Raw genomic sequence first — 12,822 nt, forward strand, 5'->3', positions numbered from 1 at the left:
AATGGCCAAATTGCTATCGAGTAAAAATTCTGAGATAGACAGTCAGTTTCGAATAACCAAAATATTGTATATTCAGCTTTCCAGTTTCAGAGGCAGTAATGCCACGAGGTGGCACGTTGCTTCTAAAGAGCCATGTAGTCCATACAATTAAACGGCTAAAATATATTTTACCGAAATGACGCATAATTAGGTTTTATTCCGCTCTCGATGCACTTGTGCACGAATATTAAACTTGAATATAGAAAAACAGAAGAGGAAGCAGTAGCCTCCTTCATATCTAAGAGAGCCTTGGATCAAAGAGGTCCTAGTAACAAATTGTAAATAAAGAACAACCGCTGTTTATAAAAACCGAAGCTCTAAAATACTAAATATCTATGTGCATACATTTAACATTCATGGGGATAGCAAATGTTTGATTTGAAAAGTTGCATTGATAGCCGTGAAAATAAATAGTTTTTTATTCCATTCTCGAAGTATTTTAGTAGACTTTTATCACTGAATGTAAAAACATGGGTTAAAGAAAGAAGTAGTAGCCTTCTCCATGTTGTAGAAAGCATCTACAACATGGGGAACTTCTCAGTTTTCTTACGAATTGAACAAATATTCAGATGATTACCGCCTCTGATCTCCTTTCATTAGGAATAATATCTGCCTGTTTATATATAAGATGCCTAATTGGGCTAAGATGAAAAATAAAAAAGGAACGTGAAGAGGTAAAAAATAATATAATGTAATAATGGCAATCTAATGTTTAATGCAAAGAAATGTGTTTAAAATAATTTTGGACTAATCTAAAACATTTTAAGAAATCACAAGTTGAAAGAATAAAATAGCCATGGAAAGCTGTTGAATCAGTTATTGAAAGGTAATCATTGGTCACATGCTATTTTCGCCTGAAAATTAGGGTTCAAAATTTACATCAGGTTACACTGGCCTGAAATTTCTATTGAACCTGCGTTTAATTATGTTTAATTTGATGCCTATATATCATTTTTACTTGTAAGACAAATACATATTCATAGTAAACACAAACATGTGCATTATATACACAAATAAGCACAAATACTTTAGCTTAGTTTTATATCCGTGAAAAAAAAATGCATTTTTGATATGGATTCTGTCAGTTTTATTTAAGGAGTAAGCTATACGAATTACAATTTAGTAAAATAGTTGTTTAATTTTTCATAAGATTTAATTAGCAGTTATTTGTGGCCGAAGCTATTGAAAAACGAGTAAAAGTGACCATCAATTTGTCAACTGAGAAGCTCATATAGCCCGAGCACTTCTAGTTTATATGTTTGTGGTAGCAGTATCAATTATAAATTTCCAAAAATGCAATATTAATAATTCTCTATAATAAAGTTCAAAGTTATTTATAATTGAATTCATACTTCTTTTTATAGAGAAAGAACACATAAATGTGATAACAAGACAAAAGTGATCAGTTGAAAGTTGTGCGCACATTTACTATCCTTTTAAGGATTTATATAGCAACCAGTAAAAGTTTCAACAGATTAGGATTGATTATGAGTGTCTACATCTATGTTGGCCTCAAGCTACTTGATGCTGCGATGAACCAGCAGCAGAGGTGGTAGTAGTGTAAGGTGGAAACTAGATGATCGTTTGTTAACATAATAAATCGTGCAGAGTTCGTAGCACATCTGGACAAAAGTATCTATGGCATTAAAGTAAAACACTTTAAGCCCCCTGAGCCATTTTTAGGTCTATTAATGCGTGCAAACCATAATTTTTTAAGATATTTCTATCATTGTTTCAAAATTATGACGTGATTAAGGCAGTACCATATTTAAGTCAGTATTGTCACGTCAAACCATCAAACCACATAAGGAAAACCAATTAGTCATTAATTTGAAAACACTTTACGCTCAAAAAAGTCAAACCTTAACAATCTGTCGATTTTCACAGACAAAAACACCTTCAAAGGGAAGCTACATCTTCTTAAGCTCTTTGATGCCATATGCTTTTAGCTTATTTTTTGCTGAAATTTTACTCACGTCAATTACGGCACACGCTACTGCCAAAAAAACAAAAATAACCTAATTGATAACCAATAACATAATTGATTGTGTAATTTCTAACAGTCTGAAATCTGACTGTTTAGCCAGATTTCAGGTTCATTTTTTTTGGTACTTTAAAGCTACCAATACTCCCTAAATTAAACACTTTTGCTTAATGATTCTTATAATGGTTTCCATAATCTAATAGGCTTTCAATGTGAATACATAGGAGGGTTCTTGAGCCAAATCATCCCCCCCAAAATCATGAAATTTCACAATCTTACTTTACTTTCTTATTTAAACCATCCGTTTTAATAATTTCCTTTCATCTTCCATCCAATTCAGTCTCAGTATACCAGCCTAATCTTTTTATTCATATTTGGGAACTGAGAATTACATGTGAAATGGTTTTAATTCATACGAAAGCTATGTTATAAGCTGCCATAAAACCACTAGATTAAAATCCGATATCTTGTGCTCACTACTCCCGTTTCTAGGAATGGTCACTCTTAAAAGAAAAGCTTCTTGCGCTCTGACACACATTAAATATAAAGAACTTTTTGATATCATAAAGCCTTTTAAATCTTAGATCAAAATTAGAAAGCCATAGGGATTCCAGACAAAGCTCCTTGTTGTATGCATCAGGCATACCTTTATTAATCTAAATTTAAGGATTACTTAACCCATCTTTATGTGGGTTATATTTATTTGTGACGAAAACTCATTACAGCCGTGAACGAAAAACATCAAATATTCAAAAACGAGGAAATATAAAAAATGTTTGAATTTCTTTTTCAATATAGAGTATTGACTCAGAACACCAAAATCAATTCAAACATTTGAAATTCATGCACTCACAATCACCATTCACTCGTTCACACAGCTAAAATAGCAATCAACTCATTTTTCACATTTAGCTTAGAACAAATAGCCATGTTTTGGTCATCTCTGAACTATATGAATTTGATAAAATGATTGAGGCCCTCAATATTAGGCGGTTGATGGGCATCGCATGAATTAAGTCTTAGTTTAGTGTCAGATTCATTTAATTTCCCTTGCTGCAAAAATTACTTACTGCAAGAGTCAACAGCGAAAAAAGTCAAATGTTTGGAAGTTCCGGGATGTAAAAAAAGTTAATAATTTCTTTCATTCCCTTTTCTACTCATTTCTCGACTCATTCCTCATACTTAACTAAGATAAAAGTTTTGGTCACCTTTGATCAGTTTGAATTTGATGAAACGATGGTGGCCCAATTAACGTAAACATATCCACACCTAAATGTGCTGACAGATGGCCATCGCTAAGAGTCAGCTAAGCTCTAGATTACTGTCAGTGTCATAAATGTCATTTGCTGCCAAACTTACTTATTGCAATAGCCACCAGAGAAAAATGTCAGATATTTGAAGCTGTAGGATATACAATACGTTTCAAATTTTTCTTATATATTATTTATTTATTTTCTTAGTCAACATCAATTAATTGAAGTCAAATTATTTTCTGAACAATGTAGGTAGGATCAAAAAGCAATGTTTCTGTCACTTTTGATCTATGTGAGTTTGGCGATGTGTTTTTGGAAATGGTGGGTGTGAGAGGGGTGTTAAATATCCTCCAATCACTTTCGACTATTAAAAAGGGCACAAGCCCTTTTAATTTCCAATCGAATGAGCCCCTTTTGAAGTTTCTACAACATCGCTATCTATAAAAAATCTTATATGACCCCAGGGCATAACATTGAGGACGATATCCCCCCTCAGATCCCTCAGGGCAAGGGTTGTAAACTATGCCCTGGGGTCATATAAGATTTCAAAATGAGCAAAAATGCTCAAAAATGAGCAAAAATAAAATCAAATAATCTACCAAGCGTGAAACTACCACAAATCAAGATCAATAAATAAATGAAACACAAAAAGGAACAGAAATTACAATAAATAAACGAGTCAAACTCAAAACGAGTAGAAATTGACATGATCTGGACTCAAAACCCCCTATTCCTTCCCCAGGCCAGAACATAATTTGCACTTTACTGAAAAAAATACAAATGAATGTGCATTGTCAGTTTAATATACATATACTGATATTTATTAATCAAAATGCTAATTTTATTTGATTTATTAAAGCTCTAAAAGTAAAAACATTTATATTTTTTTCAGTAAAGTGCAAATCATGTTCTGGCCTTGGGAAGGCATACGGGTTTTGCACCCAACTTTAGTTAATTTCTGCTCTTTTTTAGTTTGACTCGGTTAACTATTGTAACTTCTGTTCTTTTTGGTTTTCATTTATTTATTGATGCTGATTTGTGGTAGTTTCACGCTTGGTAGATTATTTGATTTTATTTCTATTAATTTTTAGTTTAATAGAGTTCTTTAATTTTCTTCGAAAAGCTTATTTTGTGGAAAAAGTTTTTTTTTAATAATCCAAGTACAAGAAGAGCAAGAAGATTTAGGGTCGACTGTGAATTCGAAGTGGAAGCAAAAGCTTTAAGAGCCGGCTGAATTCAAGAAAAGTGTAAAAACAGGTAACCTATACTCTCTTGTGAGGACAAGAAAGTGACTGACTCTAACTGCATAATGAGAAATACTCGCTTCAGGTTCTCGTTGTAAAACATCACACGGTTGTGTTCAGACCTAAGAGGCCTTAGAGCTACGGAAACTAGGTTGTTTTATTAAAAATTGTTTTTTCTTAATAAGGCGCCACTTTTTTAAAAAGAGTTTTTTTTTACTTTCGTTGTTTGTTGTCCTGGCATTTGCTATATCTTAATTTGCTTAAGTCGTTCACTACGGTTAAACCAATTAATTTAACAATTTACAATTTAACCAATCTAGCTGATTGAATTTGATTTAATCACAAATAAATAATTTTACAAAAATATTAAATTTAGAAAAAAAGTATCTCTCGTAAGGCTTTAAGGTATAGGACCTTAAAGCCTAAGGCATAGGACCACAAAGAATTAAGAAAAATAAGCAATAAGGACCCACAAAAATTGAAAATAAGCTGCTAGCAGACCATTAAAGCTTGGAAGCTCGGGAGATTTATGCTTTAGACTCTGCGATTTGATGGCCCTTCTTTTAATTATACCCTATTTACTATTATTACTTTGCCATGCCATATTTTGCAAAAACAATTTTTTTTTTTTTTACTACAAAAATCAAATTGTAGAATATATTCTCTTTTTTTCCCCCAAGACGTGAAGGCACAGATAGTTATCTATCACCTTATTTTGGTGTGGATATGTTCATATATGGGACTAGGATTGTTTCGCCAAACTCACATAGATCAAAGTGACAGAAACATTGCTTTTTGATCCTACCTACATTGTTCAGAAAATAATTTGACTTCAATTAATTGATGTTGACTAAGAAAATAAATAAATAATATATAAGAAGAATTTGAAACGTACTGTATATCCTACAACTTCAAACGTCTGACATTTTTCTCTGGTGGCTATTGCAATAAGTAAGTTTGGCAGCAAATGACATTTATGTCACTGACAGTAATCTAAAGCTTAGCTGAGTCTTAGCGATGGCCATCTGTCAGCACATTTAAAATGTGTGGATATGTTTACGTTAATTGGGCAACCATCTTTTCATCAAATTCAAACTGATCAAAGGTGACCAAAACTTTTATCTTAGTTAAGTATGAGGAATGAGTCGAGAAATGAGTAGAAAAGGGAATGAAAAAAATTATTAACGTGTTTTACATCCCGGAACTTCCAAAAATTTGACTTTTTTCGCTGTTGACTCTTGCAGTAAGTAATTTTTGCAGCAAGGGAAATTAAATGAATCTGACACTGAACTAAGACTTAATTCATGCGATGCCCATCAACACCGCCTAATATTGAGGGCCTCGATCATTTTATCAAATTTACATAGTCCAGATATGACCAAAACATGGCTATTTGCTCTAAGTTAAATATGGGAAATGAGTTGATTGCTATTTTAGCTGTGTGAACTAGTGAAAGGTGATTGTAAGTGCATGAATTTCAAATGTTTGAATTGATTTTGGTGTTCTGAGTTAATACTCTATATCGAAAAAAAAAGCAAACATTTTTTATATTTCCTCGTTTTTGAATATTTGATGTTTCTCGTTCATGGCTGTAATGAATTTTCGTCACAAATAGATGTAACCTACATAAAGATGGGTTAAGTAATCCGTTCATTAAATTAAGATTAATAAAGGTATGCCTGATGCATACAACAAGGAGCTTTGTCTATTTTCAACTACGTTGAACAAAATGGCTATCTCAAAATTTTTATTGGATGTGTTTGGGGAAACGGTGGGCGTAGGAAGGGTGCTAGTTTTCCTCCAATAACTTTTGACTATTAAAAAGGGCACTAGCTTTTTCAATTTCCAGTTGAATGAGCCCTTTTTGAAGTTTCTATGACAACGCTCTTTATAAAAATCTTATATCTTCAATGGCATAACTTACAACCCTTGCCCTGAGGGGTGTGGGGGTTTATCATGTTGAAAAAAAATGGCTATCTAAAAATTTACTTGGATGTGTTTGGGGAAATGGTGGGCGTGAGAAGGGGGTTAGTTGCCCTCCAATCAGTTTCGACCATCCTAATAAAAAGGGCCCTAGCCCTTTTAATTTGAAAATGAATGAAATGTCAGGCATAAAAGGCATAAAAGTTTCTATAAAAGGCATAAACACTTTCTATAAGAAACCTTGTATGCCTGCAGGGCATAATTCACAACCCTTGCCCTGAAGACTGTGGGGGGGGACTGTCCTGCTCAAAGATATAATTTCCGGACCTTTCAACTGCTTTGAACAAAATGGCAATCTCGAAATTTTGACCGGATGTGTTTGGGGAAATGGTGAGCGTGGACGGGGTGTTAGTTGCCCTTCAATCACTTTCGACTATTAAAAAGGGCACTAGCCATTTCAATCTCTAATCAAATGAGCCCTTTTTGAACTTTTTAAGACAAAGCTTTCTATAAAAACTTTATATGCTCCCAGGGCATAACTTACAACCCTTGCCCTGAGGGATGTGTGTGTGTGTGGGGGGAGGGGGGGGGTTGTCATCCTCAAAGACCTAGTTACCAGAACTTTCAACTTCGTTGAACAAAATAGCTGTCTCAAAATTTTGATTGGATGTGTTTGGGGAAAAGGTGGGCGTGAGAGTGGGGTTAGTTGCCCTCCAATCACTTTCTACTATTAAAAAGGGCATTAGCCCTATGAATTTCCAATCGAATGAGACTTTTTCGAATTTTCTACGACAACTCTTTCTATAAAAACCCTTTCTATAAAACGCTTTCTATAAAATTTACAACCCTTGCCCTGAGGGCAGTAGGGGAGTGTTGTCCTAAAAAACATAATTTCTATCTGGAAATCAACTACGCTCAACAAGATGACCATCTCAAAACTTTGAGTGGATGTTTTTGGGAAAACGGTGGGCGTGGAAGAGGTGTTAGTTGCCTTTAAATCACTTTCGACTATTAAAAGGGCACAAGCCATTCCAATTTCCAATCGAGTGAGCCGTTTCCAAAGTTTCTACGACAACTCCTTCGATACGAAGTGCCGTGGTATGGAAAAAAAAAATACACTGTGCCAACATCGTTCTTTACTTAGACAGCGCTATTGCGCTGCCTATGATATCTTAACCCACGATTCAACTATCAATATTTTTATTTGTTTGCCACGCTAATTTTTACTTTAAAGTTTATACTTTAGTCCTCTTGTGATTAGTAACTTAATAATATTAGTCTAAGGGGCTCAGAAGTCTTAAGATCTGCCTTGTATTCTAACCAATAGCCAACAAATCGTTGACTTACCCAAGCTTAACCACTGTAATCAATTTGCCGTCTTGAGTCAACTTTCTAATATAATTAAAATCTGCTATGTAAATGGATCCATCAGGACCTACAGCAAGGCTAGACAAAGCTTGAAATTGAGATTTGAGAGGATCAAGTGCTCTTCCACATTCTGAACAGTCAACAGATCTTTGTAGTCCTATACCGGCGATTGTTTTCATCAGACGAGGATAGTCAGTGAAATAGACAGAAATTCCATCACCCTTTTGAAGGATACCTAAAATACAATAAGTTGTTAGTTTGTCTTTCGCTTGATAACACAAAATTCTGGGTGTTAGTGTGGGTTTACTAATGTCCATGTCTGCCTTTATTTTTCTTGCCCAACCCCTAAATTTTGAAAATTACTTTTTTTGAGAGTTTTCATTGACAATATCTTTTTTTGCTATTTTCACTAGAAATGGAAAAATAGATCTTCACCCCCTCCGCCCTAAATTTTCTAAAATAAATTTTTCCGTACATTTTCGTGAATTGACTTCACTGTGTTTGTGGCATGTATATACTTGTAATTAGGTTTGTATGTACGTTTGGTTACATGAATATTGTGGAAAAAGTGTTAAGGGAGTTTTCATTACGAGTTTGGATATGCGTAGTTGTATATGCACTTGAATGTCTCTAGGCAATTACTCTCGAGGAAATAGGGAGTGAGCTTACTACTCATTAAAACAAAAGCATACATTAGGTTAGGAAGTATGACAAAATTACTGAGAGAAGATATTCCGCTAGCTTCCATGTTCCACCTTATTTAATTAAAATAAAAAAAAACTCTTATTTTTATGTATGTAACGAGCAAGTTGGATTTTGCAACGAATTAAAAATAAAAACAAGTTTTTTAAACTGAAAGTAAGGAGCGACATTAATACTTAAGACGAACATAAATTATTCCATACATGAAAGGGCCTGTCCCCTCCTCAACGCCTCGCTCTTTACGCTAAAGTTTTACTTTCTCACAACTCTATTTTTGTTAAACAATAAAAAACTTCAGCGTAAAGAGCAAGGCGTTGAGGAAGGGACAGCCCCTTTCATATCGGAATAATTTCTGTTCGTTTTAAGTTTTAATGTCGCTCCTTACTTTCAGTTTAAAAAACTTGTTTTTTTATTTAATTTCTGATCATTTTTTAGTTAATGCAGCTTTTATTTTGGCTCACCGTCATTGAATAAGTAAACAAAATTTGCATAAAAATTTTACTTTTCTTTTGCTAAATGGCTGTCTCTAAATTTGATTCTGACGTAATTTACAAATTAACTTACATAACGAACTTCTATATTCGTATATTTTTCTTCTGGCAAAAAATACAAAGTTGCAGATTTTTGCAGATATGAGCTTGAAACCTATGTAATAGGGTTTTCTGATACGCTGAATCTGACGGTGTGATTTTCATTAAAATTCTTTTACTTATAGGGGATGTTTCCTCCCTCTTTTAAAAATCAGGTAAATTTTCTCAGGCTCGTAGCCTTTGATGAGTAATGCTACACTTAATAAAATTTATATATTTAGAATCAGCATTATGAGCCCATTCTTTTGATACATTTATTGACATCAAAATTCCGTTTTTAAAAGTTTCGATTACTATTGAGCCGTATCGCTTGTTTTTTCTTTATTGTTTTTTTTTATTACGTATATATTATTACGTACATGAGGGGGGTTCTCCCCTTAGTGAATACCACGCTCTTTACCCCACAGAAACATCCTCCGCGGAAAGATTCTCCCGAGTAACAAAAAAAAAAAAAAAAAAAAAAATACGCATCCGTGATATTTCTTCTGGCAAAAATGCAAAATTCCACATTTTTGTAAATAAGAGCTTGAAACCTCCGCAGTAGGGTTCTCTGATACGCTGAATATGATGGTGTGATTTTCATAAGGGTTCTATAACTTTTAGGGGGTCTTTTTCCCTTTTTTCAAAAATCAGCCAAATTTTCTCAGGTGCGTAACTTTTGATAGGTAGGACTAAACTTGATGAAACTTATATATTTAAAATTAGCATTAAAATCTGATTCTTTTGATGCATCTATTGGTATCAAAATTCCGTTTTCTACATTTTCGGTTACCATTTAGCCGGGTCGATCCTTACTTACAGTTCGTTACCACTAACTGTTTGATATAAATTACATGTTAATAAAGAAGGGCTGTTACTTCTTCCAATTTGGTCGTCCAAAACTGCGAGGCATTAACTTAAGTTTTATATTAAATTTCTTTCACTTTATCTATTTTGTGTGACAGTCAGACTTAATGGATAACATGACAATGGAAACAGCTCATTGAGACCAATAAGTGACTTCAAATGACTTCAACTTTTTGAAGGGGTCATGGCCAAAAGGGGTCAACTTTTTTTGGCCATGGCGTAAGCAAAAAGTACAAATTTAAATATTATATATCAAACTAAGGACGGTTCGAAACCCGTTGTTCATTTTTCCTTAATAGTCTTGGTCGGTAGTTGCGCCTACTCAAATAAAATTGGGAGAGGGATATAATTTATGGGCCATAGGATACAGTGAGATTTCTATCCTTTACTTCTATGTTAAAAAGTTAGCTTTTACTGCATTGTTTTTTGTGCTGTCAATTGCCGCATTTTTTTTCTTAGCCAATCCTATTATTTCTTAAGCGTATATCAAAAAAGGAAGGTAAATAGCCTTGCCGTTTTACCTGTTGTTGCACTGCTAAATTTGAGCCAGAAAATAGAAAATGAAACCTGATTTTTATTTTTGTTTCTAAGGAATTTTAAGCAAGTACAAATAGTGAAAAGTTCCCTAGTCACGACATTTTTCAAGAGTAATTCTCTTGTCTTTAATTCTCTCTATTTATCATACAGAGTATATAGAGAGCTCTCATAATATATGAAACCAAGAAAGGAAAGGACATAATAAATGAAAAATAAAATCAAATAGGCGAGTAAACGAGGATTTTGTCAGCCAGTGGCAAAATATGAAGACGAAGAACAAGCAAATATTTCGACAAGGACTTCCGCCAAGTCGTCCTCAGTGCTCATAAAAAAAAATAAATAAAAAAAAAAAAAAAAAAAAAAAAAATCCAATTCAGGAAATAGTAATCATTAATGGTTTCTAAGAAATAAAGTAGCACTCGTTCTAGCTTTGTAAATTTACACTTGTATTTTTTTCCCATTTATAGGATTAGCTGAACCATTATCAACCACCCTCATCTTGGGCTATTACATTGGGTAGTAGTAGTTTTGTTATGCCAATAAAATTCATCGAAAAGAACATTCTTGTTGATCTGAATGATCCAGAAGATGTGGTGCAAAAAGATCCAAGTAAACGGTAGTTTTCGAGAAGAAGAGAAAGTCATCAAAATATTTTAAACTCTAACATAAAAAGTTGCAAAACCCCGTTGACCTTCTTGTCCGCTATTGGTGTCCATGGGAGGCATACTTATTTAAAAAAAAGAATTTTTTAGTAGAACCTAAAGCGTAATCCCCATGGTAAACTAAACTTTCACTAAAAGTGAGTGTTCTTATCAAAATAGGAAATAAGTTTCTATTAAGTTTTGCCTTAGTATTTGAGTATCTTAAAGACTAAAAGTGAGACTTCAAGAATAGATTATGCCTAAACTTATCTACTGATATATCTTAATCCATGGTTTAGCTAAATGAGTAAGCATTTATCTAAGTTAATTTACTAGTAATTGTTTAGCCTATTAATAATTTACTAACTGTTGTTCTGCAAGTTTGACCTTTTAGTTTTTTTTCCCCTGTAGTAACTGCAAAATTTGAAATTATTATTTTAATTTGACGTGTTAACTTGAAACGTAATTTGTTTAATAGACATTTGTTATGGAAATATTGATACTTGTCTAAAATATTTTTTGCGAATACTCGTTTTTTTACGCTATCTATACCAGACAATAACCTTCGGCTCGTTGAGTAACCACATTATAGCTTTTTATTAAAATTAAATCTTTAGTAGTTGTTTTTGGTAAGTTAGTTTATTTTAAGTTACGCGCTCTGGGCGGCCCCCTTCCATAATTTTCTGTGGTAGTTTTCATAATTTTCTTGCTAAAGCATTGTATTTTCATCATATTTGGTATTATTTTATTAGCATTCACCAAACTTCACTTCTCGAGTGTGTTTTATATAATAGACAAGCACCAAAACATTAACAGCCTTGATTTGCAGGAAGTCTAATTATGCAGTGGATAACGAGGACATAGTCTAATTAATGCCCTAAAGAGGACATTATGAATTCTAATTATGCGACAAGCCTATGGCTTCCTCCTTTATTGAATAAAATAAATAAATAGATTTTACCTATCTATATTTTTTAATTGGAGGTTTACCTTTTTGAAACTAGCTGAAAATTGATGGTACGTATTCATTTTTAATAAAAATCAAATGTGCTATGTTATAAAAAAAAAAAACACACACACAAATTAAAGTTCGTTAAGTCGTAAAGTGAGTGCAGAATCCGAATCGGAAAGCCCAGTTCTTTGATCCGGGTAATTGTGGTAACTGCTGTGAATAAGGCATGCATTGGAATATAGCGCTGGCCTCCCAGTGTTAACACTAAATTCATAATTTGTTAAACATTATTGTTGGTCTTTAGCAATTCTGTTCTGAAATCGTGGGAAAAGAAAGAACCAAATAATGTCTCAACAGCAAATTTCTATTCTGCGAAGCATGGAAACCTTATTCTTCAAAAAAGATACATAGTAGTTTGACTTTCAAAAGCCTATTATTCGCAAGTCAGAAGAAAACTATTTTACGATGTTTATCTTGCTAATTTTGCTGAAAAAACTTGCTAATTTTTATCAACAATTTTATTTATTAGATATTCTATATTTTATGTTTGGTGATTAAGGAGCAAGAGCCGCTCTCTACTGTACTCATATTATTGGGAACAAAACTGAAGTTTGAAATTATATATATTGCACAATATTCATTTATTCTTACAAATAACCTAAGACAATTAAATATTTCATATGAGGCTTAACACTTGTAAAAGTAACTAATACACAAATTAGTCCTAGGAATATTGTCGTGAG

General features: G+C 33.2%; 1 protein-coding gene across 1 annotated transcript in view; it reads right to left on the minus strand.

Annotated features, from left to right (window-relative positions):
* LOC148941996 (teneurin-a-like) overlaps positions 1-12,822 on the minus strand; it is a 172,424-nt gene that overhangs the window by 56,115 nt on the left and 103,487 nt on the right. The window contains exon 6 of the mRNA XM_089103200.1: positions 7,791-8,046. Coding sequence (XP_088959326.1) covers positions 7,791-8,046 — 256 coding nt within the window. The remainder of the gene's footprint in view (positions 1-7,790; positions 8,047-12,822) is intronic.

Source organism: Artemia sp. Qi Xiang Cuo, chromosome 17, assembly GCF_049724085.1.
Source record: "Artemia sp. Qi Xiang Cuo chromosome 17, ASM4972408v1, whole genome shotgun sequence".
Taxonomy (NCBI): Eukaryota; Metazoa; Arthropoda; class Branchiopoda; order Anostraca; family Artemiidae; genus Artemia; species Artemia sp. Qi Xiang Cuo.